At 50.5% G+C, this 24,120-nt stretch overlaps 1 protein-coding gene across 2 annotated transcripts; it reads right to left on the bottom strand.

The window, feature by feature from the left end:
* Positions 1 to 8,330: 8,330 nt before the first annotated feature.
* Positions 8,331 to 15,687, bottom strand: LOC123078640 (carbonic anhydrase, chloroplastic). 2 transcript variants are annotated; one of them, XM_044501218.1, is made up of 9 exons: positions 15,384 to 15,588; positions 12,251 to 12,478; positions 11,840 to 11,901; positions 11,663 to 11,711; positions 9,536 to 9,652; positions 9,383 to 9,436; positions 9,117 to 9,202; positions 8,910 to 9,015; positions 8,331 to 8,762 (listed from the first exon to the last, which is right to left on the bottom strand). In XM_044501218.1, exons 2-9 carry the CDS (start codon positions 12,407 to 12,409, stop codon positions 8,628 to 8,630), a joined length of 768 nt encoding a protein of 255 aa, XP_044357153.1. In that variant the 5' UTR covers positions 12,410 to 12,478; positions 15,384 to 15,588; the 3' UTR covers positions 8,331 to 8,627. The 2 variants fall into 2 exon arrangements, with proteins under 2 accessions (XP_044357153.1, XP_044357152.1); XM_044501217.1 differs by lacking the exon at positions 12,251 to 12,478 and having other exon boundaries at positions 15,384 to 15,687.
* Positions 15,688 to 24,120: the final 8,433 nt, after the last annotated feature.

Here is a 24,120-nt window from a genome sequence, read left to right as displayed (position 1 = left end):
ATCACCAGATATCGCCTATTCTTTCTCTCTACTACTTGCATTAGAGTAGTGTAGCATGTTACTGCTTTCGGTTTATCCTATTCTACTGCATAGCCTGTCATTGTTGCTACAGTATTACCCTTGCCTGCAATCCTAAATGCTTAGTAATAGCATGCTAATATTCCATCAGTGGCCCTACATTCTTGTCCGTCTGCCATGCTATACTACTGAGCCGTGATCACTCGGGGGGGTGATCACGGGTATATACTTATATACATAATGTATGATACATGTGGTGACTAAAGTCGGGTCGGCTGGTAGAGTACCCGCAAGTGATTCCGATGTGGGGGCTGAAAGGACAGGTGGCTCCATCCCGTTAGAGGTGGGCCTGGGTTCCCGACGGCCCCCGATTGTTATTTTGTGCGGAGCGACAGGGCAGGTTGATACCACCTAGGAGAGAGGTAGGCCTGGCCCTGGTCGGCGTTCGCGGTTACATCCATTAACACATTTAACGAGATCTTGGTATTTGATCTGAGTCTGGCCACTGGCCTATACGCACTAACCAACTACGCGGGAACAGTTACGGGAACTCGACGTCATGGTATCAGCCAAAGCCTTCTTGACGTCAGCGGCTGAGCGGCGCGCGCCGGATTGGACCATAAGCCTGCGCTTGTATTAAGGGGGCTAGGTCTACTTCCGGCCGCGTTCGCAACGTGTAGGTGTGCAATGGGCGATGGGCCCAGACCCCTGCGCGCATAGGATTTAGAGCGGCGTGCTGACCTCTCTATTGTGCCTAGGTGGGGCTGCGACGTATTGATCTTCTGAGGCCGGGCATGACCCAGGAAAGTGTGTCTGGCCAAAGGGGATCGAGCGTGTTGGGAAATGTGGTGCACCCCTGCAGGGAAGTTTATCTATTCGAATAGTCATGATCCTCGGTAACAGGACGACCCAGAGTTGTACCTTGACCTTATGAACACTAGAACCGGATACTTAATAAAACACACCCTTCCAAGTGCCAGATATAACCCGGTGATCGCTCTTGTCGGTGTCAAAACCGGCGGATCTCGGGTAGGGGTTCCCGAACTGTGCATCTAAGGCGGATGGTAACAGGAGGCGGGGGACACAATGTTTACCCAAGTTCGGACCCTCTCGATGGAGGTAATACCCTACTTCCTGCTTGGTTGATCTTGATGATGTGAGTATTACAAGAGTTGATCTACCACGAGATCGTAGAGGCTAAACCCTAGAAGCTAGCCTATGATTATGATTGCTGTTGTCCTACGAACTAAACCCACCGGTTTATATAGACAACGGAGGGGGCTAGGGTTACACAGAGTCGGTTACAAGGGAGGAGATCTACATATCCGAATTTCCAAGCTTGCCTTCCACGCAAAGGAGAGTCCCATCCGGACACGGGACGAAGTCTTCAATCTTGTATCTTCATAGTCCAACAGTCCGGCCAAAGTATATAGTTCGGCAGTCTGAGGACCCCCTAATCCAGGACTCCCTCAGCTCTCACACAGGGCGACGAGGGGAGGATAGCCGGGTAGGATTATGCTATGCAATGCTACTTGGTTGTAACGCCCACGATGCGGCTATATCTCCCACGTGTCGAGGCACGACTTAGAGGCATAACCGCATAGTGGTTTTGTCGCAAGAAGGGTCATCTTCACACAATCCCATGTAATGAACAAGAATGGGATAAAGAGTTGGCTTACAATCACCACTTCACACAATACATAAATATAATTCATACATCATCCAAAATACAAACATATAGACCGACTACGGTCAAAATCCAGATGAAAATAAGACAACCCCAAATGCTAGATCCCCGATCGTCCCAACTGGGCTCCACTACTGATCATCAGGAAAAGACACATAGTAACGACCACGTTCCTCGTCGAACTCCCACTTGAGATCGACCCCATCATCTGCACTGGCATCATCGGCACGTGCAACTGTTTTGGTAGAATCTGTGAGTCACGAGGACTCAGCAATCTCACACCCGCAAGATCAAGACTATTTAATCTTATAGGAAAGGATGGTGTAATGAGGTGGAGCTGCAGCGGCAATAAGCATATATGGTGGCTAACATACGCAAGAGAGAGCGAGAAGAGAAGCAATGGAACGGACGTCAACTAGCAATGACCAAGAAATGGTCCTGAACTCCTACTTACGTCAAGCATAACTCAGACCGTGTTCACTTCCCGGACTCCGCCGAGAAGAGACCATCACGGCTACACCCGCAGTTGATGTATTTTAATGGGTCAAGTGACAAGTTCTCTACAACCGGACATTAACAAATTCCCATCTGCCTCATAACCGTGGGCACGGCTTTCGAAAGATAATACCCTGCAGGGGTGTCCCAACTTAGCCCATCATAAGCTCTCACGGTCAACGAAGGATAAACCTTCTCCCGGAAAGACCCGATCAGTCTCGGAATCCCGGTTTATAAGACATTTCGACAATGGTAAAACAAGACCAGCAAAGCCCCCGAATGTGCCGACAAATCCCGATAGGAGCTACACATATCTCGTTCTCAGGGCACAATGGATGAGCCAGACGTCGGGTTGGCATAGACCCTGGTTGCCTAGGGGGCGCCGGACATCGCTCGGTTTGGGCCAGCACTCGAAGGAGCACTGGTCCGGGGGTTTAAAATAAAGATGACCCTCGGGCTCGCGAAAACCCGGGGGAAAAGGCTTAGGTGGCAAATGGTAAAACCAAGGTTGGGCCTTGCTGGAGGAGTTTTATTCAAGGCGAACTGTCAAGGGGGTCCCATAAATCACCCGACCGCGTAAGGAACGCAAACTCAAGGAACATAATCCCGGTATACAAGTAACTAGGGCGGCAAGAGTGGAACAAAACACCAGGCATAAGGCCGAGCCTTCCACCCTTTACCAAAATATATAGATGCATTAATTAAATAAGAGATGTTGTGATATCCCAACATATCCATGTTCCGACATGGAACCAACTTCAACTTCACCTGCAACTAGCAACGCTATAAGAAGGGCTGAGCAAAAGCGGTAACTTAGCCAAACAACGGTTTGCTAGGAAAGGATGGTTAGAGGCTGACATGGCAAAATGAGAGACATGATATAGCAAGTGATAGGTAGCGCAGCATGGCAATAGAGCGAACAACTAGCAAAGCAAAGATAGAAGTGATTTCGAGGGGTGGTCATCTTGCCTGCAAGGTTCTCAGAGTTGTCGAAAGCTTGATCCTCGTAAGCGTACTCAACAGGTTCCTCGTTCACGAACTCGTCTCCCGGCTCTACCCAAGACAAGAACACAAACGAACGGAACCACAATCAACAACGAGAAATGCACAAGCAACATGATGCAAAACATGTATGATATGCGAGATATGATACGCGATGCATATGCGTGCTCCGGAAGGAAAATGATGAACAAGGCAGTAACTTGGCAAACCAAGCATGCCACTGGAAAGATGAGATGATTTCGGTCGAAATCGATATAAAGATCACCGGAAACGGATGCACGGTTTGCAAATGGCAAGCAAAACAAGAATGACACGAATCTGCGATTAACAGCATGATAGCACGTAAAATGCAACAAACAACAATGCTACAGCACCCCAACATAGCAACTAAGCATATGACAGTAATCTACAGGAGATGCTTGACAAAAGATGAACACTGATCTACTGCTAGTTCACAACATATCAAGCTCAAACAAGCATGGCAAAAGTGCAAAAGATAACAGGTTCACAGACTTGGTGAAATTACTGGACATGGCAGAAAACAGCATCAGGTAGCAATGTTCAGAGCACGAAAACAACAATCTACAGGAACTTAACATAGCAAAACAAGGCATAAAAGTGTTCTACTAAATGCATATGACAAAAGTCCCTTACTGACCATAAGCCAAAAAGGACCATAAGATATGATGGCAAGCATGTAAACATAGCAAGTTTCGTTATCAGGTTTCAGACTTAGCAGAAAACAGAGCATGGCAGAAACAATAATATGAAGGCATGTTGGTGAGCTTGATGCACTCACTACAGAGCAATGCATGACAAAACAAGCATACCTACATCAAGATGGCATGTTTATAAAGCTATCCATGGCAAGAACAAAAGCATAGCATCTATGGATCAACTATGACAAGCTTGGCAAAATTGCATATCATGTTAAGAATCTGCCAGAAATATTTTATAGCAAAAGTAGAGCAAGATTGCGTCATGCTATGGCACTCCATAATTGCAAACAAGGGCAGGAATGGATCAATTACAACTATAGCTACAAAATATCCTTACTGAACATCACCAAAATATGGATCTCTCTGTAGCATCAAGTTTACATGGCAATAAAATAACAACAGACAAGGACTTGGAGAAATCACTGAGTCCCTCAAATCAGAAACATTACGGAGCCTACTTTGCATGCTTGTGCTAGTCACCACAGAGATCACAAAATTCATGGCATACACCCTTCGAAAGATGGCATGGCATACAACAAAACACATGTAGAGCTCATGCCCATAAGATACACAGATTTAAAGATACAAAAATGACAAATCTCCAAGTTCTGATAAGAACCAGAGGATAACAGCAACTATCCCTCTTCCAACAGAGATTTGGGCATCAAGATGACCTCTAATGAACATAGTGAAATTGAACAAAATGAAGAGCGTCACGAGGCGAACAATTTGACATATTACACGCGTGAAACGGAGCTACATGCAAGAAGTTATGCACTGATGAACATGAGCACTTATTAAGAAAAATCACAGACTTAGAAAAATATGGGGGTCAGGGAAAGTCTAACGCTACAGTATCACCAGATCCGATCGGGGGCTCGGTAGGGTTCGGGCGCGCGGTGGCCGGAGCCCTCGCCGGAGGCTTGCCGGAGGAGAGGAGGGGAACGGCGCGCGGGTCGGGGAAGGAGAGGAAGGAGCCGGAGGAGAAGGGCGGCGGCGTTGCCGCGGTGGCGGGCGGCGCCGGCGACGGTGCGGAGGCCGGGCGGCGAGGCGGCGCGGCGCCGGCGCGGAGGCGGCGGGGCGAGGCGGAGGTCGGGCGGCGGCTCGGGGCCCGGTCGCGCGCGGGCGGGCCGGCCTCGGGCCCGGCGGGCCGCGGCGGCGCGAGGACGGCGGCGGTGACGTGTCGGCTGCGGATTCGTCGGGGCGCGGCGGCGGACGCGTCCGGTCCGGTCCGGACGTGTCCAGCGGCGGAGAGGGAACGGAGCTAGGGTTGGACTGCGCGAAAATCTCGGGGGTCTCACATATAAATAGGTAGAGGGAGCTAGGAGGCTTCAAATGAGGTGCGGTTTTCGCTCACACGATCGTGATCGAACGACCTAGAGCATGGAAGAGAGTTTGGTGGGTTTTGGGCTGGTTTTTAGGGGGGTTTGCTGGACACACAAATGGACTTTGCGGATGCCCGGTTAACCGTTGGAGTACCAAACGACCTCCAAATGGAACGAAACTTGACCGGTGGTCTCCGGGTGGTATATTAAGGCCACTTGACAAGCCTCGGTCCATTCCGAGAATGTTTGACACCCGCACACGAAAGAAAACAAGAGGGATGCGCCGGAGGAGATAGGAGCGCCGGATTGCAAAACGGACAACGGGGAAAATGCTCGGATGCAAGAGACGAACACGTATGCAAATGCAATGCACATGATGACATGATATGAAATGCATGACATGAACAAAATACAAAACGAAAAACAAACCCGACCACGAAGGGAATATCATAACACATAGCCGAAAATGGCAAGAGTCGGAGTTACAAATATGAAAAGTTACATCCGGGGTGTTACATTGGTGAACTTACCATCTACTCTCTTCTACATGCTGCAAGATGGAGGCTGCCAGAAGCGTAGTCTTCGACAAGACTAGCTATCCCCCTCTTATTCTGGCATTCTGCAGTTCAGTCCACCGATATTGCCCCTTTACACAGATACCCATGCATATCTAGTGTAGATCCTTGCTTGCGAGTACTTTGGATGAGTACTCACGGTTGCTTTTCTTCCTCTTTTCCCCCTTTGCATTCTTCTTGGTTGTCGCAACCAGATGCTGGAGTCCAAGAGCTAGAGATCCCGAGGATGATTCTACATGGAGTTTGGCTTCTAGGAGTAGTTAGGAGGTCCCAGGCAGGAGGCCTGCGCCTCTTTCGATCTGTATTCCAGTTTGTGCTAGCCATCTTATGGCAACTTGTTTAACTTATGTCTGTACTCAGATATTGTTGCTTCCGCTGGCTCGTCTATGCTCGAGCACTTGTATTCGAGCCCTCGAGGCCCCTGGCTTGTATTATGATGCTTGTATGACTTATTTTTATTTTTAGAGTTGTGTTGTGATATCTTCCCGTGAGTCCCTCATTTTAATCGTACACGTTTGCGTGTATGATTAGTGTACGATTGAATCGTTGGCGTCACGGCGACGGTGTCGTAGTAGAGGCGCACGGGGGTCGACGGCGGCGGCGGGCAATGCAAGCCGATCAAGCATAGATCGGAAAACCAAAAAGAAAACGCCGATCAAGATGACCGGCGGGAGAGAGAAAACCCGGAGCAAGGGCTCGGGAAAAGACACTCTAGGACAGTCGATCAACACGACCGGCGGACGAACCCTAGGTACGGGCGGCGCGGCCCCCAGCGGCGGTCATGGAGGCCGACCGCCCCGAGGGCGACGCGCGGGTGCGGAAGCGACGGCGACTAGGGTTTAGGATCGATTAGGTTGATACCATATTAGCTGAGGGAGAGGGATTTGATGGAATAGTTCGTTGTATTGCTTGAGCTTCGTGGACATATATATATAAAAGTACATGATCTACTTGAAATACAAGACAAGTCAGAATATTTCCTAGTTTATCCTGCGTTTCCTAATACCATCACCTTACTCAACAGAATGAAATGTGATGGATCCTTTTAGACTGATGCACTAAGACACCGGAGACTGGAAATTGACAGCTGACAGAGCTGAATGCAACTATTCGTTTTGCACTAACAATATCCAACTCACGGATGAAAAGAGTCCGAAAGGTAGACCTTTCTTTCTTGAAAAACGAAACTGAAGATACTTCCTACACATGAGCATAGATTACCGACTATGTAGTTCCATTGTCGAGGTCATTAGTAAACGAGTAAATTACACAAAACCATCATTTTAAAAACTAGGTTTGCGAAAAACACTACAATGCATTTTTTTTTGTAAAAAACACCATGTCTACGATAATCTTTGCAAAAAACACCGATCGGCATATTAGTCTCGTTTGAGCATGTTTATAATAAATGGGACCCGCTCTTCGCTGATGTGCCATAACGTTTTGCTGTTAGTTGGTGTTTAAAGCAAAAACACCCCCAACGTTCTTCCCCATGCTGCCAGGCCCTCTCACCGCGCCACCACACGCTCACAGGCTCCACCGCCGCGCCCCACGCTGGACCCCGACGACATCCGCTTCCACCTCCGCACCACATGCCGGATCCGGCGACATCCGGCTCGACCTGCAGCCGGAGCGCAAGGCGCAGCCCTGCAACCGGTGCCCAAGGCCCTTCGGCGGCGGCGGCACCATCCGTGCCTGGTTCCCCGGCCGCCAGCGTGGCCCATGGCGGCCGCCCCGATCTGCAGCAGGCCCAAGGGCAGACCAACTTTGGCAGCGGCAGCAAGAAGTGTCTGGTTCCCCGGCTGCCGGCGCGGCCCTTCGGCGGGCGCCCTGACTACAACGACAGCGGGACGATGTGCGCATGCTGGAGCTCATCCTGGTCGCCGCCAAGATCCAAATCAGGCTCGCCCCAATCCATCCAAATCGAGCTCGCCCCAGCACCAATTAGAGAGAAGAGGAGGTGCTAGACCTCGAAGCCGGCGAGGTCCCTCAGCCGCCTCAAGCCTCCATGGGCGCAGCCCCAGCCAGCGACGAGAACCCATGGCCCCCGTGCTATTGGTTTTATGCACGTGGGGGCTAATTGTGATTTTGCATTTTGATTCAGGGGTGTATACATAAAATTCTAGGGACTAGTTTGTAAATTTAGATCAAAACCCATTGGCACGAAACGTTATGCCACGCATGCAGAAAACGGGTCCCATTTGTCATAAACGCGATCAAACTAGACTAAACCGCCGATCAGTGTTTTTGCAAAAAGATTACCGTAGACATGGTGTTTTCTTTATAAAAAAATGTATTGTAGTGTTTTTCACAAACCTAGCCTTCAAAGTGGTGGTTTTGTGCAATTTACTCTTAGTAAACATGACATTACTGCATGACCTCAATCTTTCAGTTGTATGGTGTCTTTAGTCAAGTTCGGTTCCTTCAGATATACAAACTCTTTCTTTGGTTGGGCTAACAGCAAAGCAGTGCCAGACACCAGATGGAGAACCGTAAGGACAAAGGGTAATAAAAGGGTAAACTGTTCATGAAAATATTATTAAACTTATATATGATGTCTTTTGATCACAGGACGATCAAATTATGCATCACATGGTAGTACAATTCCTCGTCAGAAAATGGTAAAAGAAAAAGGGTTCTATTGCTTATGGCGAATTCACATCGGGCCATCCCGGCATCCAGTACTGGAAAACAACGAGTACGCACTCCATGGCATTGGATTCACATCGGTCGGTCGGACGATATCTTGATATATGTACGCGTTTGCATTCGCATGTATATATAGGAGTTAACCGCTGGGGAAGATTTACTGCTCCCATGTCTCGAACTTGCCGGAGACGAAGTCGTAATGGCCGCCGACGAGCTTGAGGGTTCCGTTGGACACACCCTCCTTGACGAACGGGTAGGTCAGGAGGTTCTGCAGGGACACGTTCACTGCCTCCTGAGGAAACAATTCAGAAATATCTCTTGGTCAGCGTACCAATCAGTTAGACAAACCACATGCAGAATTGTGGAGTCTGCAGTATTGCTAATAGGAGTACTGTATGAGCAAAGTAGTATGAGATGGCAGATGGGCAATGTTGCGAACCTTTTCGAGGACGGTGCACTGGTCATCGAAAGGCATGGAGGCGCACTCAGTCTGCACCTTCTTCTTGGCCGGGAAGCCGATCCTGACCCAGTCCTCGACGAAGTGGCTGACAAGACCAATCAAATAGACAGTCAGAAACTGATCGGAGAGACGGTAGTAGCGCTAGTTGGAGTAAGATGTGAGCCGTTATACTCTAGTGGTACTTACAAGGAGTCGTCTGCGCCATCCTTGAGTGAGAGCAGAGCCTTGATTCCACCGCAGCGGCTGTGGCCAATCACCACGATGACCTCAACCTGCAGCCAAAAGTCCATATCAGGCCATGCTCTAAAATACTGTCAGTGCCCATGTTCACTTGTTCTTATACTAGTAGTTGGGTGACAGCAAAGTCCACTAGTGCAATAATGCATTATAGCACTCCTATTTTAGAAGCGACAGCACCAGAGAAAGAAGAGAGAGGGAGGGAGGGAGTTGACCTTGAGAGCACAGACGGCGTATTCGATGGCCGATCCAACACCGGCGTACTTGTTCTGTAGTTGACAAAAGAAGGGTGGGCAAAAATATCGTCAATAATGCACTTCGGGGAAAAGAAGAAAGAAAAAAAGAGGAAGAGGGAAACGGGGCGGGACCTTGCAGTAGGAGGGGACCATGTTGGCGATGTTGCGGATGGTGAAGGCCTCGCCGGGCTCCAGGCCCAGGGTGACCGATGGGCACACACGCGAGTCGGCGCACGCGAACACCATGTACTGCACACACAATCACCACCACCAGGTCAATCAACCAAGAAAGAAAAGAAAAGAAAAGATGCTCCACTAGTGCTAAGCATAAGCACTGAATCCACTTTGTGGGGTGTTATATTAGAGAGCATTTCACAGTGGTTAGTGATAAGCAGATGGGTTGTTCAGCGCATAAACAAATATAAGCAGAGGCGCTGATAATAAGCGTGATAGGCGGAGTAGGCGGTTCCTTCTGACACACAGACGCACAGCTTTGCGCTAAAGGCTGCCGCTTTTGACCTGTCTCCGGCCCAACATACCCACTTTTTATCCAGAGGGGAGAGAGAGAGAGAGAGAGCGCGCATGGCATGCAGAGGGGCTCGCGAGAAGGAACCGGAGACCGTACGGTACAGGAGACAGAAAGGCGAGCAAAGCGAGTAGCGGGAAGGTTCCCTCCGTGCCACAGGCTTCTATCTATTCCAAACCAAATTACCGACTAAACACATGATTATGACGCGTGACAGTAGACCCGACCCGACGAAGGAGTTGATTATGGGCCATGCCTGCCTTTGTGTGAGTTATCAAGACAGGACCACCGGCGGTTTCTTCTGCAAGAAATGAAGGCAGGCCCACACCCCGCAACTTGCTCCTCCGATGGCGACACGGCGGAAGTACTACTGCAGGATCTTTTCATCCTGCAGTAGCAGAACTACTGTGGGATGTGGCACGGATGATCAGATGTGGATCACAGTATTACCGTCTCCCTGTACAGCAGCCTTTCGGCCTTAACCGAGCTCTCAGGTCAGGTAGTACTACTGCGAGACTCCGTGCTCGCATAGGCCAACCTGATTAAGATAAGCATATGCCAATCTCTAAAAGGATACGGCCAAACATATGTATGTATGCGCCAAACTCTTTCGTAAAAGGCAGGCGCAAGGCTCCGTCCACACACGCATTAATCTGTGATGGGTGGTCCACGGATTGGTAACTCCGTGGTAGGGCCTGCTTAATCATGGAGTACCACGCAGAGCCGCAGCGCCATAGCCATACACTGCTAGCTCCAGCTAGCTATGCCCTGTTCTCAGGTAGTATCTCTTCTCTGCTTACAATAAATAATACCCCGAGCTAGGACGGAGCAAGACTTGCCGCTCACGGTTCTTGTGCGTGGGGTCTGACGCGGCCGGTGCCAAGATGATGAAGCTTCCATATAAATGGCCATCATCAAAAGACCTTCATCTTCAACTCCGATAGTGCGGAGTGACGGCCATTTTTTCTCAAAGAAAAAAGGATGGCAGCAACTGAGACGACTGGGATCGAAATTCAACACAGCCAGCCAAGGGAACCTCAACGACTGCATTGGCAAGCACGCCAATGGAGAAGAGAATCCAGAGGAGAGGAAAAATAAAATGCTGCTTCTTGTACTTGCAAGATTCTGAACGTCAAGTTATCCTAGCTGCTAGGACAACAGAAAAGGGCGAAAAAGAACCATATTCTAATACCACAAGACCACAAAGCGAGTGATAGGGACGGTGACATCTCAATAAGCCAAATCATATCATGGCATCGCAGTGCACATGGGAGTCGTTACCGCGGCGCGATCCGATTTCCTGGATGTGCACGACAGGTGGGGGTTTATTCGGAGGGAGATCCACAACTGTACTGGTTTCAGCTTGAGATTGCCTACCGCCTATCTTTGGTACGGTAGTGCAGTGGTGGTTGTCTTAACACATAACCTAGTATCAACTGGCCGGCAATGGCGACAAGCTGTCCCCTGTTACGGTCAGGCCATGCCATGCAATTAGGACAAGCGGCAGTTTTCTTTCATCTACTTTGACCGCATCAGGAAATGCTATGGGCACCCACAGAGTGTATCCCGGATTATGCGCCGAACGGCAGGCTAATGTGAACAGAGGATTTCTTCCGCTGCTGCGCTAAGCAAAGGTATTTCTCGATCCCCAAATCTACACAACAACTAGAGCAGTAGTAGCTGCTAGAGAGGAGACAACATTTTATGGCTGAAGCAAATGATGGGGTACATACCTTGGGCGCCTGGCCGGCCTTGAGGGGCTCGAAGAAATCGGGCTTCTTGCTGCCAAGAGGAAACGGAAACGGAAACGGACAGAGAATCAGTTGAAGAAGAAGAAGACTCAAATCGAACCAACCAAACCATCATAAGTCGAAGCAGCAGGACAGGAACAGGATTGGTGGTGAACTTACTCGTAGACCTCGGTCTTGAACTTCTCGAACCCGGTCTTGAGGCGCTCCACGGCGGCGTCCATCTGCAAGGGGAGGAGAGGATCAACACCAAATTAGTTGCCGTCGCCACACACGCGCGCACACACACACACACTCACAGCAGGAAGAAACAAATAAACACTCGATATGCCATGCGAATTTCGAGAGACAGAGCTGTGCCCACGGAAAGGGAGAGCGTGCGCAAACAAATTAAGGCGATTCAAGAGGATAACTAAATGCTTTACAAGAAAAAAAGAAAAGCTGAAAGGGCAAGCTGTGAACTGAATCGAAAGGGGGGCGGCGAAAAGGAAACGGAAAAAGATGAGATGGATGGATGGATGGAGCAGTTTATGGGTGGTGTGTGGGGGAGGGGGAGGGAGGAGGGAGACGGACCTTGTTGGAGGGTGGAGGAGGTGGTGGATGGTAGGTAGGCTTCTGGAGGAGTGACGAGGAGGAAGAATCTATCGCTGCCGCCGCTGCTGCTGGGTTGTTCTCCCCACCGGGGGCGGAGGGCTTCTTATAGCAGCAGGGGAGGCACAGGCAGCCGCTCATCTTCAACTATCGCGCTCGCGTTCGCGACTCTACTCTTTTGTTTTTTCTCTCCTCTCCCCTGACGGATTACTGGTAAACATGGCACGTGGAAAGAAGAAGGCAACGAAAGAAGTTAGCAAAGGAGGGCTGGCTGGCTTTGTGGCCAAATGGCCGATCACAATGGCAGCAGCTCTCTTTCTTTTGGTATGTTTTGATCAGATCATTAAGCCCGTGAATTCATGGTGACCGGACATCCTTATCTTTATCCTTTTGGAGTACTACTTTATGTAGTATAATGTTATTATTCATGGAATCAAATAAATACCAGGAAATGCTTCTAGAGAAAGCTTGTACAGTACTGTACTGCGAAACAAGGAACACGGTAGCTGGCGCGTGATGCAATTGCCACTAGGTCTAGAGTGTGGACACGGTTCACAAGTCAAAGCATATGCAGGTTGGACATGCCTTCAATTGTGTCCTGCCTGCCTAGTGCCTAGTGGAGCAGTACTATCTCAGATCCCCAGAAGCGCTTGCCCAGGTGCATGAGGTGAACTTCGCAAAAAAGAAAGGTGCATGAGGTGAAGGTGGGCCTGGGGTAGTCACCGGCTCCCGGATCCAAGGACAATTGGCAAGAAGAAAATTGGCAATTGGTAATGTGCTGGGCTCCTCTACTCAACCAACGTCGGGTACGCTAATTCCAGATGCTGGGGCCGCGGAAGGGCCGCCCGGCCACGAGTTCCACCTGCGGGGCCACCTGAATTGACGCCTCTATCCCACCCGTACCAACTGCCGAGACCACCGCTTCCTGAATTATTGGAACCTTGCTCCCTCCCTCCCTCCCTCCCTCGTCCTCAGTCGACCGACGAGCCCTCCTGAATCTCCGCCACTACTCCTTCCGGCCCGCGTCTGCTGCCCAAAGCAGTCGCCGATCGAAGTCCAACGGCAACTGCTTGCTCTTTTTTTCTTTAACGGCGTTTCTGCTCTCTTTTTTACATGCATGGAGCATGATGTATGATGCCAACTAATATTTGTGCCCATTCTTTAGAATGAACTACTAATAAGATTAAAGCATTTTTTTTCCGAGAGAAGATTAAAACATTGGGACGACATGTATGTAGGATTCTTTCGTTGTTGACATCCCAGCTGGAGAAACTGGATATGGTACTGCAACCACACATGGTTGAGGGTTGCAATCAGCTTCAAGCTCTGCATCACATCACTACGTGTAGCGTTGTGACGTTGATATCAACAAAAAATCAGGCCTCCTCCTACAGGCTAGCGGTAACAAAGTTTGGTTAGAGGGACTGTGGTATTCCCAGCCCATCAGGTTTCAAGTCCTGATGCTCGCATTTATTCTTGAATTATTTCAGAATTTCTGATGATGCGCATTCAGTGGGAGGATGGCGATGCGCATTCAGTGGAAAGAGACGTTCTCGTCGACGACGAGGTGCCTACGGTGACTTCATAAATTTCAAGATGATATGTCGGCTCAGTCTTTCCGAGGTGCTCGTAGAGGTAGGGTGTGTGTGCGCGCATTCATAGGGGTGAGTGTATGCACGTGTATATGAGCGTTGCGTCTCTACTGTGTTAAAAAAAATGTGATTAACACGTTTTTATGTACAATTTCCTATGTAAAAGTTTGGTAATGCACTTACTCTTTGTTTCCTTGAAATGAAATATTAATATAAATATGAAGATTTGTTGTAACATTCGAGTTGGATTAAGTGTAGTAGTAGCTTGCATAGGTGGTGTTTGAAAACTCGAAAAGAGGGAAAATGGGAAGCTGACCGAGTGGATGACCTAGTCGTTATTTCTGCAAGCCTTTTCTATCGGAAGTCAAACTACTGCTCAACATCAAGACAAAGGATGGACATCTTTCTCCAAGAATCAAGAGAATGGAAACATTGAGTAGACCTAGCTTAGGAGTACCTTACTTACTTAGATAAGCTAAAGTAACAACTGCCTTAACGACTCCATAGTTAACGCGTTTTATGTAGATTCTTTGATATAAAAGTTTGATATTTCTGCACTTACTCTTTGTTTTATTGAAATAAATGAAGATTTGTTATACCCTTCGAGGTGGATTTAGTGTAGTAACTTGCCTTGGTGGTGTTTGAAAACTCAAAAAGAGGAAAATAGGAAGCTTCTTATATCCAAAAAAATAAAATAGGAAGCTGACGGAGTGGATGACCTAGTCGTTAGTATTTCTGCAAGCTTTTGAGAATCAAAGTCAAACTACTTAACATCAAAGCCAAAGGATGGTCATTTTTCTCCAAGAACCAAGAGAGTGCTAGAAACATAGAGTAGACCTAGCTTAATTGGTGTCCTTTCAGTCTTAGCAATAATGCCCGATAGACTCCACCTTATCGCTTTAAGGAAAAGCTGCCGCTACATGTTTATGCACTAGTATAAACTTTGTCCTGTACACTTGAGACTTTGTGGAGTTATTTTCAATCCAGAGCACATTATTGTGTTAAATTAACATTATCGCTGGCCACCTCTCTGGAAACCCGTTCATGTTCATCCCACATATTCTATCCAGTTTGTTGACATGCATGTTGATGGTGGATGCAGAGAGGACTAAAAACACAATGCCTTTGTCTGTTAGATCCACATATATAATATTCAATGATTGCTTTTGCATAAATAGAAAAGGTTGCAAGAGTATAGGAGATCATGGCGATATGCAAGCCCCATGTGCAGAGCTGGTCAACTGTACAGCAGTAATGCGTTTTGATTTTTTGAGCTCGAAAACAAGGTGCATTTGGTTCAGCCATCACATGCATTTTGGTTGCCGTTCTCCCATATTTCGGGAAGAAGATCTAGGCATGTGGCGTGGAGCAAAGGGGCCCGTGACCCACGTACGTCGTTCCCAAAACAGCAAAGGACACGCCATGATGCCAAACTTAGCTAAGCTTAACAAGGGCTGTGCCGGCCGGATAGAGGAACGATATGCATGGTGCATGCAGCTGCGAACGTGCGTAGTAGTACGTACCAATGCGGGTGCGACGGGCGCGGCCTGGACGGGGGTGTTCCTGATGAGCTTGGGGCGGAAGGAGGAGGAGTTGGAGGGCGCGGGGGTGCCGAGGCTGGCGACGATGGTGGAGGAGCGGGCACGGGGCGCGACGGTTGCGTAGCACCAGTTAGCCGCGGCGGTCGACATTGTGCAGATGGGCAGTGCCTGCTGCCCTCCTTATACGCGCAACAAATAGTGCGGGGAGCGCGTGCGTGCGGACAAACGCCCTAGGGCCCGGGTGCGAGGCGCGCGGCGGCGTGCGGCTCGGCACGGCCGGTGGATGCCGGCCACTGGCACCGGGCGCCCTCATCCCCCCGGCGCCACACCGGATAGGCTCGCGATAACGCGACGCTGGATCGTGGCCAACGGTTCGCAAGGCACGGATCCTGGTCCACACGCGGGAGGATGGGGCCGGGAAATCAAGGATTTGAATGCGCGGCGTTGGGGAGGTGGGAGTACGGTTGAGAGAGAGAGATGGATGACGATGTGGACGTGGGTGTATGCCGCTACCTGCCTGTGCTGGCGGCCTCCGCCGCCTATCAATTGTCAAAGGCTGGGCTTGGGCCTGGGCCGACGGTGAGGTGTGGTCGCGATGAACTGGGTGAAGTGTGATCAGGAGGATGTGCTCAGAAAAAGAAGGGTGTGATCAGGATGTGCTCAGTGAATCATTAGCTCTGGTAAAAATCTTCTACGTCAACAAAGGGAGAGATAAGGCCAACTCCAACGGGGCGTGGAAGCGGTTTTGATCTTATTTTGTCCGTTTGAATCGGTCAAGGAGGCGGTGTCCGGCCGCGCCTGTGTTTTCGTGTGCAGTGCGCTCAATCGGTTGATCCATTTGGTCCGCCCGGCCGGTCGGCGGCAAAATATGCACAACATTTTCATGCATATATCTAAACTAACATTACACAACCAAATACATCACGTAGTTTTACATGACAATATTAAATAGTTTATAACCAAATAAAAATTTCATAATTTACAATCAAGTTTAAATTGTCAAAAATACATTGGAAGAAAAGGAACCGATGCATCTATCGGTTGCCAAGGTGAGTCCACATGTGCTCAACCAAATTATTCTGGAGTTGGACGTGAGTTGCTCAATCACGTATCTCTATGAAATTGGGTAAAGTCTTGTGCTTGAGCAAACCTAGCCTTCTTCTCTCCTACCGGATTGGAGATTGTCTTAATAAGAGTTGACCAATGAGGATAGATACCATTAACTAGATAGTATCCTTTGCTGTAGTGGTGGTTATTGAGTTCAAAGTTCAACTCTAGGCAATTGCCTTCTGCAAGCCTTCCAAATATCGGAGAGCATTGAAGCACGTTGATGTCATTGTGACAACCAACCATACTTAAAAAAGAGTGCCAAATCCAAAGATCTTGTGAAGCCACAACTTCAAAGTATGAAGTGCAAGCTTTCACCTGCCCCTTAGATTATCCCTGCCAAGCAAATGGACAGTTCTTCCACTTCCAATGCATATGATCTATGATACAAGCATTCCTGAAAAGCCTCTCTCTACACTGATCGCTAACAACTGGCTTGTATCTATTGCATTTGGCTCTCTCAAATATTCCGAGCAAAACACTGCTACCACAGCCTTGTGGAACTTGTACAATGATGCAAGGCATGTGGAATCACTCGTGCGGAGATACTCATCAACAAGATCACCGGGAATTCCGTATGCAAGCATCCCAACAGCCGTAGTGCATTTTCATATAAGCGGAGAAGCCAACCATTTCAAGGGAATCATCTTTTCATCTAAAGTAATCATAATGCGCCGTCACTCCCTCCCAAATACGATTGAACATCTGGAAGCGGTGTTGGAAAAAGCTTAATTAGGATTGAAGAGTGGGGACGTGCACTGAAAGTAGTCGGGGAAGAGTAGGCAATGTCCGCTCCCTCTATTGTGATTCAACGCGGCGCATGGCCTGGAATGGATCCCATGAATCTCAGCCGCTGCCTAGCAATGTGCTCATTGACGATCAAAGTAGCAACCACAAAATCTTCACCATCCCACGACGAATCATCCGAATCACAAATGAAGTTGTTGAAAAAGAATTCATCCCCACTAGCCATTGTACCTTGAAGCGCCGAACACCTTTTGGCTTTGGTGTAGTAGTGGCTGGTGAAGAGCCACGCACCCTCACCGTACAAGCAGCAGGCCTATTGAAGGGGAGGAGAGTGCGGCCGGCGGCCATGGAGCCGAGGCCGGTGGAAGTGGAGAGGAGGTCAGTGCTAGCGACCGTGGCTTCCCTGGCACCAACAGTGGCGAGAAGAGGGCACCAACGCGGCAAGAATGTGCCTCGGATGCGACGTTGAGGTGGAGGAGTGGGTGGATGCGAGAGGAGGTCTGGGAGCGTCCAAGCGGCCGGAAGTGGGCGGCGGCGAGGGCGAATGGTGTTGGGTATGGAGGGGGGAGAATGCCATACGTGCCACCGATGGGCAAGCCAGTGAGAGCACAAGGACAGGCATCGTGCGCATCAGCGCCTGCGCAAACCTTGGCCAAATTTGGGCCGGAAATGGTTCGCGGGCGGACGAAAAGCGGACGCTTGTTAGTTTGGGTCGCCGCGTTGGACCGTGATTTATGTATGTTTCGACCCAAACAGACGTGGACAGACCAAATGCAATTGCACGTTGGATATGGCCTAATTTTGGGAAGTGGTTATTTTTCCATTTCGTCTATCCTCCCGCTCTACGGAAAAAGGAAAAATAGATGCTTTATTAGAAACTATAAACTAAGAACTAAAACAAAAGTGTGGAAGGCTGGCCTCTTCCATGTATCTTTACTCCTCAGATCGGGCACCTCTTGTTAGGCTAGTGGCTATTGCGCCTTGTTAGTGACTTTAGTCACACCTTGTTATGAGGTAGGCTATGACAATCGTATAAGTGAGAGTGCCACGCTCTATTCAGACTAGTCTTTTGGGTTGTGGTGAGCTCTCCGCTTATAGTGGTGTGTCTCATACGCATCGAAAACGTCCAAATGACCCAAGGGCTAGTACCACCTTAAAAGGGAGAGTGCCAAACTCACTTCAGGCTAGTCTTATGGGATATGATGGACCCTCCACTTATAGTGGTTTGTCCAATGCGTATCAGAAACGCCCGAACGTGGGACATAGGTTGGGAGTTGGGCCTGGGACACTAACACTCATTTGTTTTGTTCGTGCAGGTTTTATTTTCATAACAAAGTTAGCTTTAGTTTTTTTCCTCGCAACTCAAGTTGGACGTAGGAAAAAAAACACAAAACAAGCTTCTCATAGATGAGATCATTTTCACCTAGGCTGCTCATGGATAGCATCACCGTCACCAGGTCCTACCATCAAAACCGGCCACACCCTACCCCGACGCTGCCCAAAGCCACCTTCGAACCATGCTACTCCTTTCCTCACCTCGGTGCCGCCACATGCCGCCCCCTCACCCAACATTACCCAAAGCAGCTCGCGTCTCCCTCACCCTAGTTGATGCCGCCAAACACCACCTTCACCAACATCAGGGTTTCAAGCATACTTGGTTAGGGGCCAAAATTGGCTTGCTATCATTTGGCCAGTTAAAAAATTGCCAAAAATCAACAAGTTTTTAGGCCGGCAAAGGAAGTTCACAGCCAACCAATTGGTAGCCAATTTTCCAATATATTGTTCTTATTTTTGGAATTTCATTAGCTATGATCCAATTTATACCCAATGCAAACATGAGATATATTTGAGATAACTAAGAGCAAGAAAACAGTGAAAGTGGTAAGTAAAGCGAAAAGCAATCAACAAATGTACTTACTTGTTTCCTTGAGAACTAAGCCCTTCGAGTTCAAATCACCAGTTGCATATGGCACTTGGCTCATCTGCTAAGCGTTCTTCCATAACTTTGACACCGTCTAGAGATAAGGTGTTCAGGTTTATCTCATTGCCTGCAAAGTTGCACAAGCAAGTCTAAATAAAGCAGCCCCGATGAGTAAATTTATATTACTACTCATGTTCCCCTCGAAGTTACAAATTCAGAAAGCAACCCAATTTTCACATGTCAATCATTATGCATCACGTACAACTTAGGTTCTATTGAAAATTGTAAGAATCAACAAAACTTCAAAGGGTTTCTTATACATACTATTACCATCCAGAATATGACGTTTAAATCAAATTGGTTAATATAAAGCAGACAGACATATCAACAAAAAGTATGGAGCAAGAATAGAAATCAAAATATATATACATTGTGCAAGATTCTTCTATTGACATTGGGTTGGCACTTAAGCAATCATACAAATCTTCAAGCAACAACGGGCATTCAAACTTATGCACCAAGCACACTGAGAAACTGGAGGAGGGTATCAAGATTTCATATGTGTACCCATAACACACACTGTAACAAACAAATTTTTTTGTATTGCCGAATTGTTTCATGTTATAGGGTGTTTTCACTTCCTTTCAAGTACATAGAATTGTTAAGCGGAGGAAATTGCACATTCGAGAGATATATGTGTCGGTGTGGAACAACACCTATGGGATCACAAGAATCCCTACTACGGTTGCCGGGGCGCGGGGTTGCAAGAAGAGCAGGGCTAGTAGACAGCACAAGGGTCGTTTACCCAGGTTCGGGCCGCGAGGATGCGTAAAACCCTAGTCCTGCTTTGGTGGGTGTATTTCAGAGAGTTCTTGAGCTCTCGAACAAGCTGTGGTCAGTGCGTGGTTCAAAAGAGCCGAATCCCTCTCCAGTATGCCATGGGCCTTCTTTTATAGTCGAAAGGGGCTGCCACAGTGGCACACAGGAGGTGGAAAGGCGTACAGTGCCCTGAGCTTATCGCTCGTATTATAGGGCAAGACGCATTTAATGCGTAGCTTAGGTGTCCCCTTGCTTTATTGGGGAGCGGGCGAGGCCCGTCCCGTCCGTCGCCGCTCCTCCTCGCTTTGACACGCGCCCTGGCCAGTGAGGCACGTGGTGCCATGTAGGCAGGCAGGTAGCTGAGGTGGTGCAGTGGCGGAGCCTTCACGAAGATCTGCATGCCGCCACGCAGGCGCTCGATGAGTTGGCCTGGGAGCTGCATGTTGCCACGCAGGTGCCCGCCCAGCTGGTTGGGCTGACAGCTGCATGTGAACGGCGGTGGAAGCTTGGCTGGCGTGGGCCTGGTGGTGACCCTGCTGGCGTCCTTGGTGAGGGCCTTGCCGGGTGGCCCGGCAAGGGTCTTGCCGTGTGGCCCGGCAAGGGTCTTGCCGTGGCGCGCTGTCGTCCCCGACAAGGGCCTTGTCGGGGGTCTGGTGGCCTTCCTCGGCAGGGATGTTGCCGAGGATCGTCGTCTTCTAATCCTCATCTGATCTTGAATATGTCTTCACAAAGATCTGCATGCCACCACGGAGGTGCCTCCCGAGCCCTGGCCCAACGTGATGTTGGAGACCGTGGGCTCAAGGGTGGCCCGCTCTGTTGGTGCGGGGCGAGCTGTCCCAGCAAGGATCTTGCCGGGGCTGCTGAGGCTGCCCCGGCAAGGGTCTTGCCGGGGGAACCTGCTTCGTCCCTCTGCTCTTTATGGTCTTGGCGTTGCTCTTATTATCTTTGGCTTTAGTCTTACCTTGGCTCACCTCCCCGGTTCTGCTTGGCGTGATCATAGGCGCGGCTTCGACTGCCCGTGCACAGGTATAGTGGTACAAAAACGCACCCCTCTTTTTGTACACTGACAGGAGCCCCCGGGCCTGGGCCACACATAAGCGCGACACGTTGTTGGGCCAGGCCCAAAACAGTGCGCGGGCAGGCGGGGCGGTTTTTACCGCGGTAAAACTTTTCGTGCGTTGCGCTTCCCACGACCCGCGCGCGCGGCGCGGCGTGGAGGGGTGTGAGTGACGTGGGCGGCATGCATGGGGCGGTTTCCACATGCATGCGTCATATCGCAGTAAAGAGGCGGCTCGTGGCTTCCCCGTAAAAAGAGGGAGGCGTGGAGGCGCGGCTCATTTACTGAGCGGGGCCGGGGCGCGGTTTTCAAGGCGTCCACTCCCCACGATCACGGGGTGGGGAGAGGTCGCTTCGCCCGTCCCCTCGGTTCTGCACGTCCACCACGCGTCCTCCATGCACCTGGGGTGGCAAGCGGTGGAGGCGGGAAACCGGGCCGTCGCTGGTTGGGACAGCGGGTTGGTCTTGATTCCCCGTGCCTTTGGTGGCTGGATTGGCCGAGCGGGGCGGCCGAGCCCCGTCCCCGCCTTCTTATAAGGAGGGGGAAGGGGGGAATGGCGTCCCGCACTCTTCCATCATCTATCTCTTCTCGCTTCTGCTTCTTCCTTTCACTCGCCATGGAGAAGGGGAATCCTGGTCCCTCGACGGTGGCGGCGAGGGTCGCCGCCCGACAGCGCGTCCCTCCTCCTCCTGAGCCCGCGGTGGTGGAACCGGCCGCGAGGGGAAGGGGGAGGGGGTGAGGTCGTGGGCGAGGCCGGGGCAGAGGTCATAGTGCTCGGGGAAGAGGAGGACGGGGCGGCGCGCCGGCTTCGCCCCCGCCAATGATGCCTTTTCCAATGGAAGGCCATGTCGGAGGCCAGCCCCGTGAGTTTTTCATCAGGCTGCGCCGGCCTCCGCGTCGCCGTCTTCGTCTTCCTGCCCCGTTCGCTCGGGAGATGGAGCGTGATCCGCCCCAGTCCCTTAGATTGCACATGAGGGGTATGGGAATGGGGGCACGCAGGTCGACGTCGACTTCCCGGCTCCTCGGGTCATGTACCTCCGTCGTGGGTGGAAGACATTCGCTCGCATCCACAGCCTGACGGCGGGGCTCGTCCTCTACTTAAAATTAATGGAGGACGGCCTGCTCTCCGTCAAGGTCTTCACCGACTTCGGGATTCGCCTGAAATGCTGCATGGAGAGCTCCTCCGATGGAGATTCCGACGATGGAAGCTCTACCTCGAGCGAAAGTGATGAGGAGGACAGCGGGGCAGACGGCGGGGACGAGTCCGACTAGGCGTTGGACGCCCCGCGCCTGGGCGGGTGCGGCAGCAGCAACATCTGCACCTGGCCTCTCCTCCGGTAGAGCTTTGCCGGGAGTGGGGCCAGCTCCTTGAACTTCTCGGGGACGTCTCCTTGGGCGGCTGGCGTCGGGAGGCTGCGGAAGAGGAAGAGGGCGGGCGGCAAGGCCATCAACTCGGAGTACGCGGGCACCGACGCCTTCGTCGCGTACTGCCGGTCCTGCCGCCTCGTCTTCCAGCTCCTTTCCGGCACCGTCATCACCGGCCCGCCCCTGGGCGGTCACCGAGGTGTTCTCTTGGTGCTTTCTGCCGCTCGTAGCTCGCCTAGGCGCCCCTTTTGCCCTCTCGCCTCCTTGACCTGCCTCCTGAGGAGAGGGACAAGAAAGGGATTACGGGCATCTTATCCTTCTTCTTTAGTTTGTAAGCCTGCGGGCCTTTGTTAAATTTAGAACTTGTAATCCCCTTGCTCATGTTTTTCATTTCTTACGAACTGTACCTGTATGGGATGTTTTTAATGAAAAAGGGATGCTTGCCGGGTTTGTCGTTCGTGGGTAAATCCCGCGACAAGGAGCGAATCCTTGTTATTGTTTAAGATAAACGTTTTTCGCCCGGCAACAGGCCTTGCTGTCCCCCCACTCCACTCGACCGTTCTCGCGCTCTTAGCGGAGGCAGGGATGAAGTGGGCTTTAGGCTCCTCGTTCTACCTCCTTGCCGCTGCGGCTACAACCAAATCCGGACCCAGGAAATAATCCTTAGGTATAGGAAAAAGGGGAGCACGGCAGCCTAGAGATAAAAACGAGGTTTCACATGCCCCAGTCATGTTCCGAAATGCATGACAGAGGATAAAAGACTTATCTGGATCTGCAGCCCCCGGCAATCTCATCTTGCCGTGGTTGGATCCTTGTGCTTGCAGCCCCCGACAACTCTGGTTTGCCGGGGTCGGGACGCCGGTCCGTTTTCTTTCTTCCAAGTAGCTCGGCAGAAGTGCTCATGTGCCCCGCGAACCAAAGGAGGACAGAAGAGAAACAGATAGACGCGCACTCGACCTCTAAGCTAGGGGTTAGTCGCTGCTGAGCACTATCAACCCTAACCAAGGAAGAGACTCGACCTAGCATGCATGCTATGACTTAGGGCGCCAGTGCTTCATTTATTTATGCTCAGGGTCTGCGCCTGGCTTTGTACGAAGGGTTACATGCCTTGCCGGCAAAGCTTGTACAAAAGGTGGCTTGCCGGGAGGCCCGGCAAGCCGCGCCTTATGGGTAAAACTTGCGAAGATGCTCGATGTTCCAGGAGTTGCTCACTGGGACGGCATCTTCGGTCTCCAGGCGGACTGCGCCGGGCCTGGTGACTCGTATTACCCGATAAGGGCCTTCCCACTTCGGCGTCAACTTGTTGGCATTCTTGGCCGACTGAACGCGCCGAAGAACAAGGTCGCCTTCCTCAAAGCTTCGGGCATGAACCTTGCGGCTATGGTAGCGGCGCAAGGCTTGCTGGTAGCGCGCTGCTCTCACAGCCGCCCGAAGACGATCTTCCTCAAGGAGCGTCGCGTCATCTTGGCGCAACTGCTCTTGCTCAAGCTCATCATAAGCGAGCACTCGAGGTGACCCGTATATGAGTTCCGTGGGGAGAACTGCTTCTGCCCCGTAGACCAGGGCAAAAGGTGTCTGGCTGGTGGCTCGATTTGGCGTCGTCCTGATCGACCAAAGAACCGCCGGCAATTCATCAATCCAGCGCCTTCCGCTCTTGCGCAGCTTGTCAAAAGTCTTTGTCCTTAGGCCTCGCAACACTTCAG

The sequence above is a fragment of the Triticum aestivum genome, chromosome 3D (assembly GCF_018294505.1).
Source record: "Triticum aestivum cultivar Chinese Spring chromosome 3D, IWGSC CS RefSeq v2.1, whole genome shotgun sequence".
Taxonomy (NCBI): domain Eukaryota; kingdom Viridiplantae; phylum Streptophyta; class Magnoliopsida; order Poales; family Poaceae; genus Triticum; species Triticum aestivum.
Note: the sequence above shows the minus strand (reverse complement) of the source record. Positions and strands in the feature narration are given on the sequence as shown.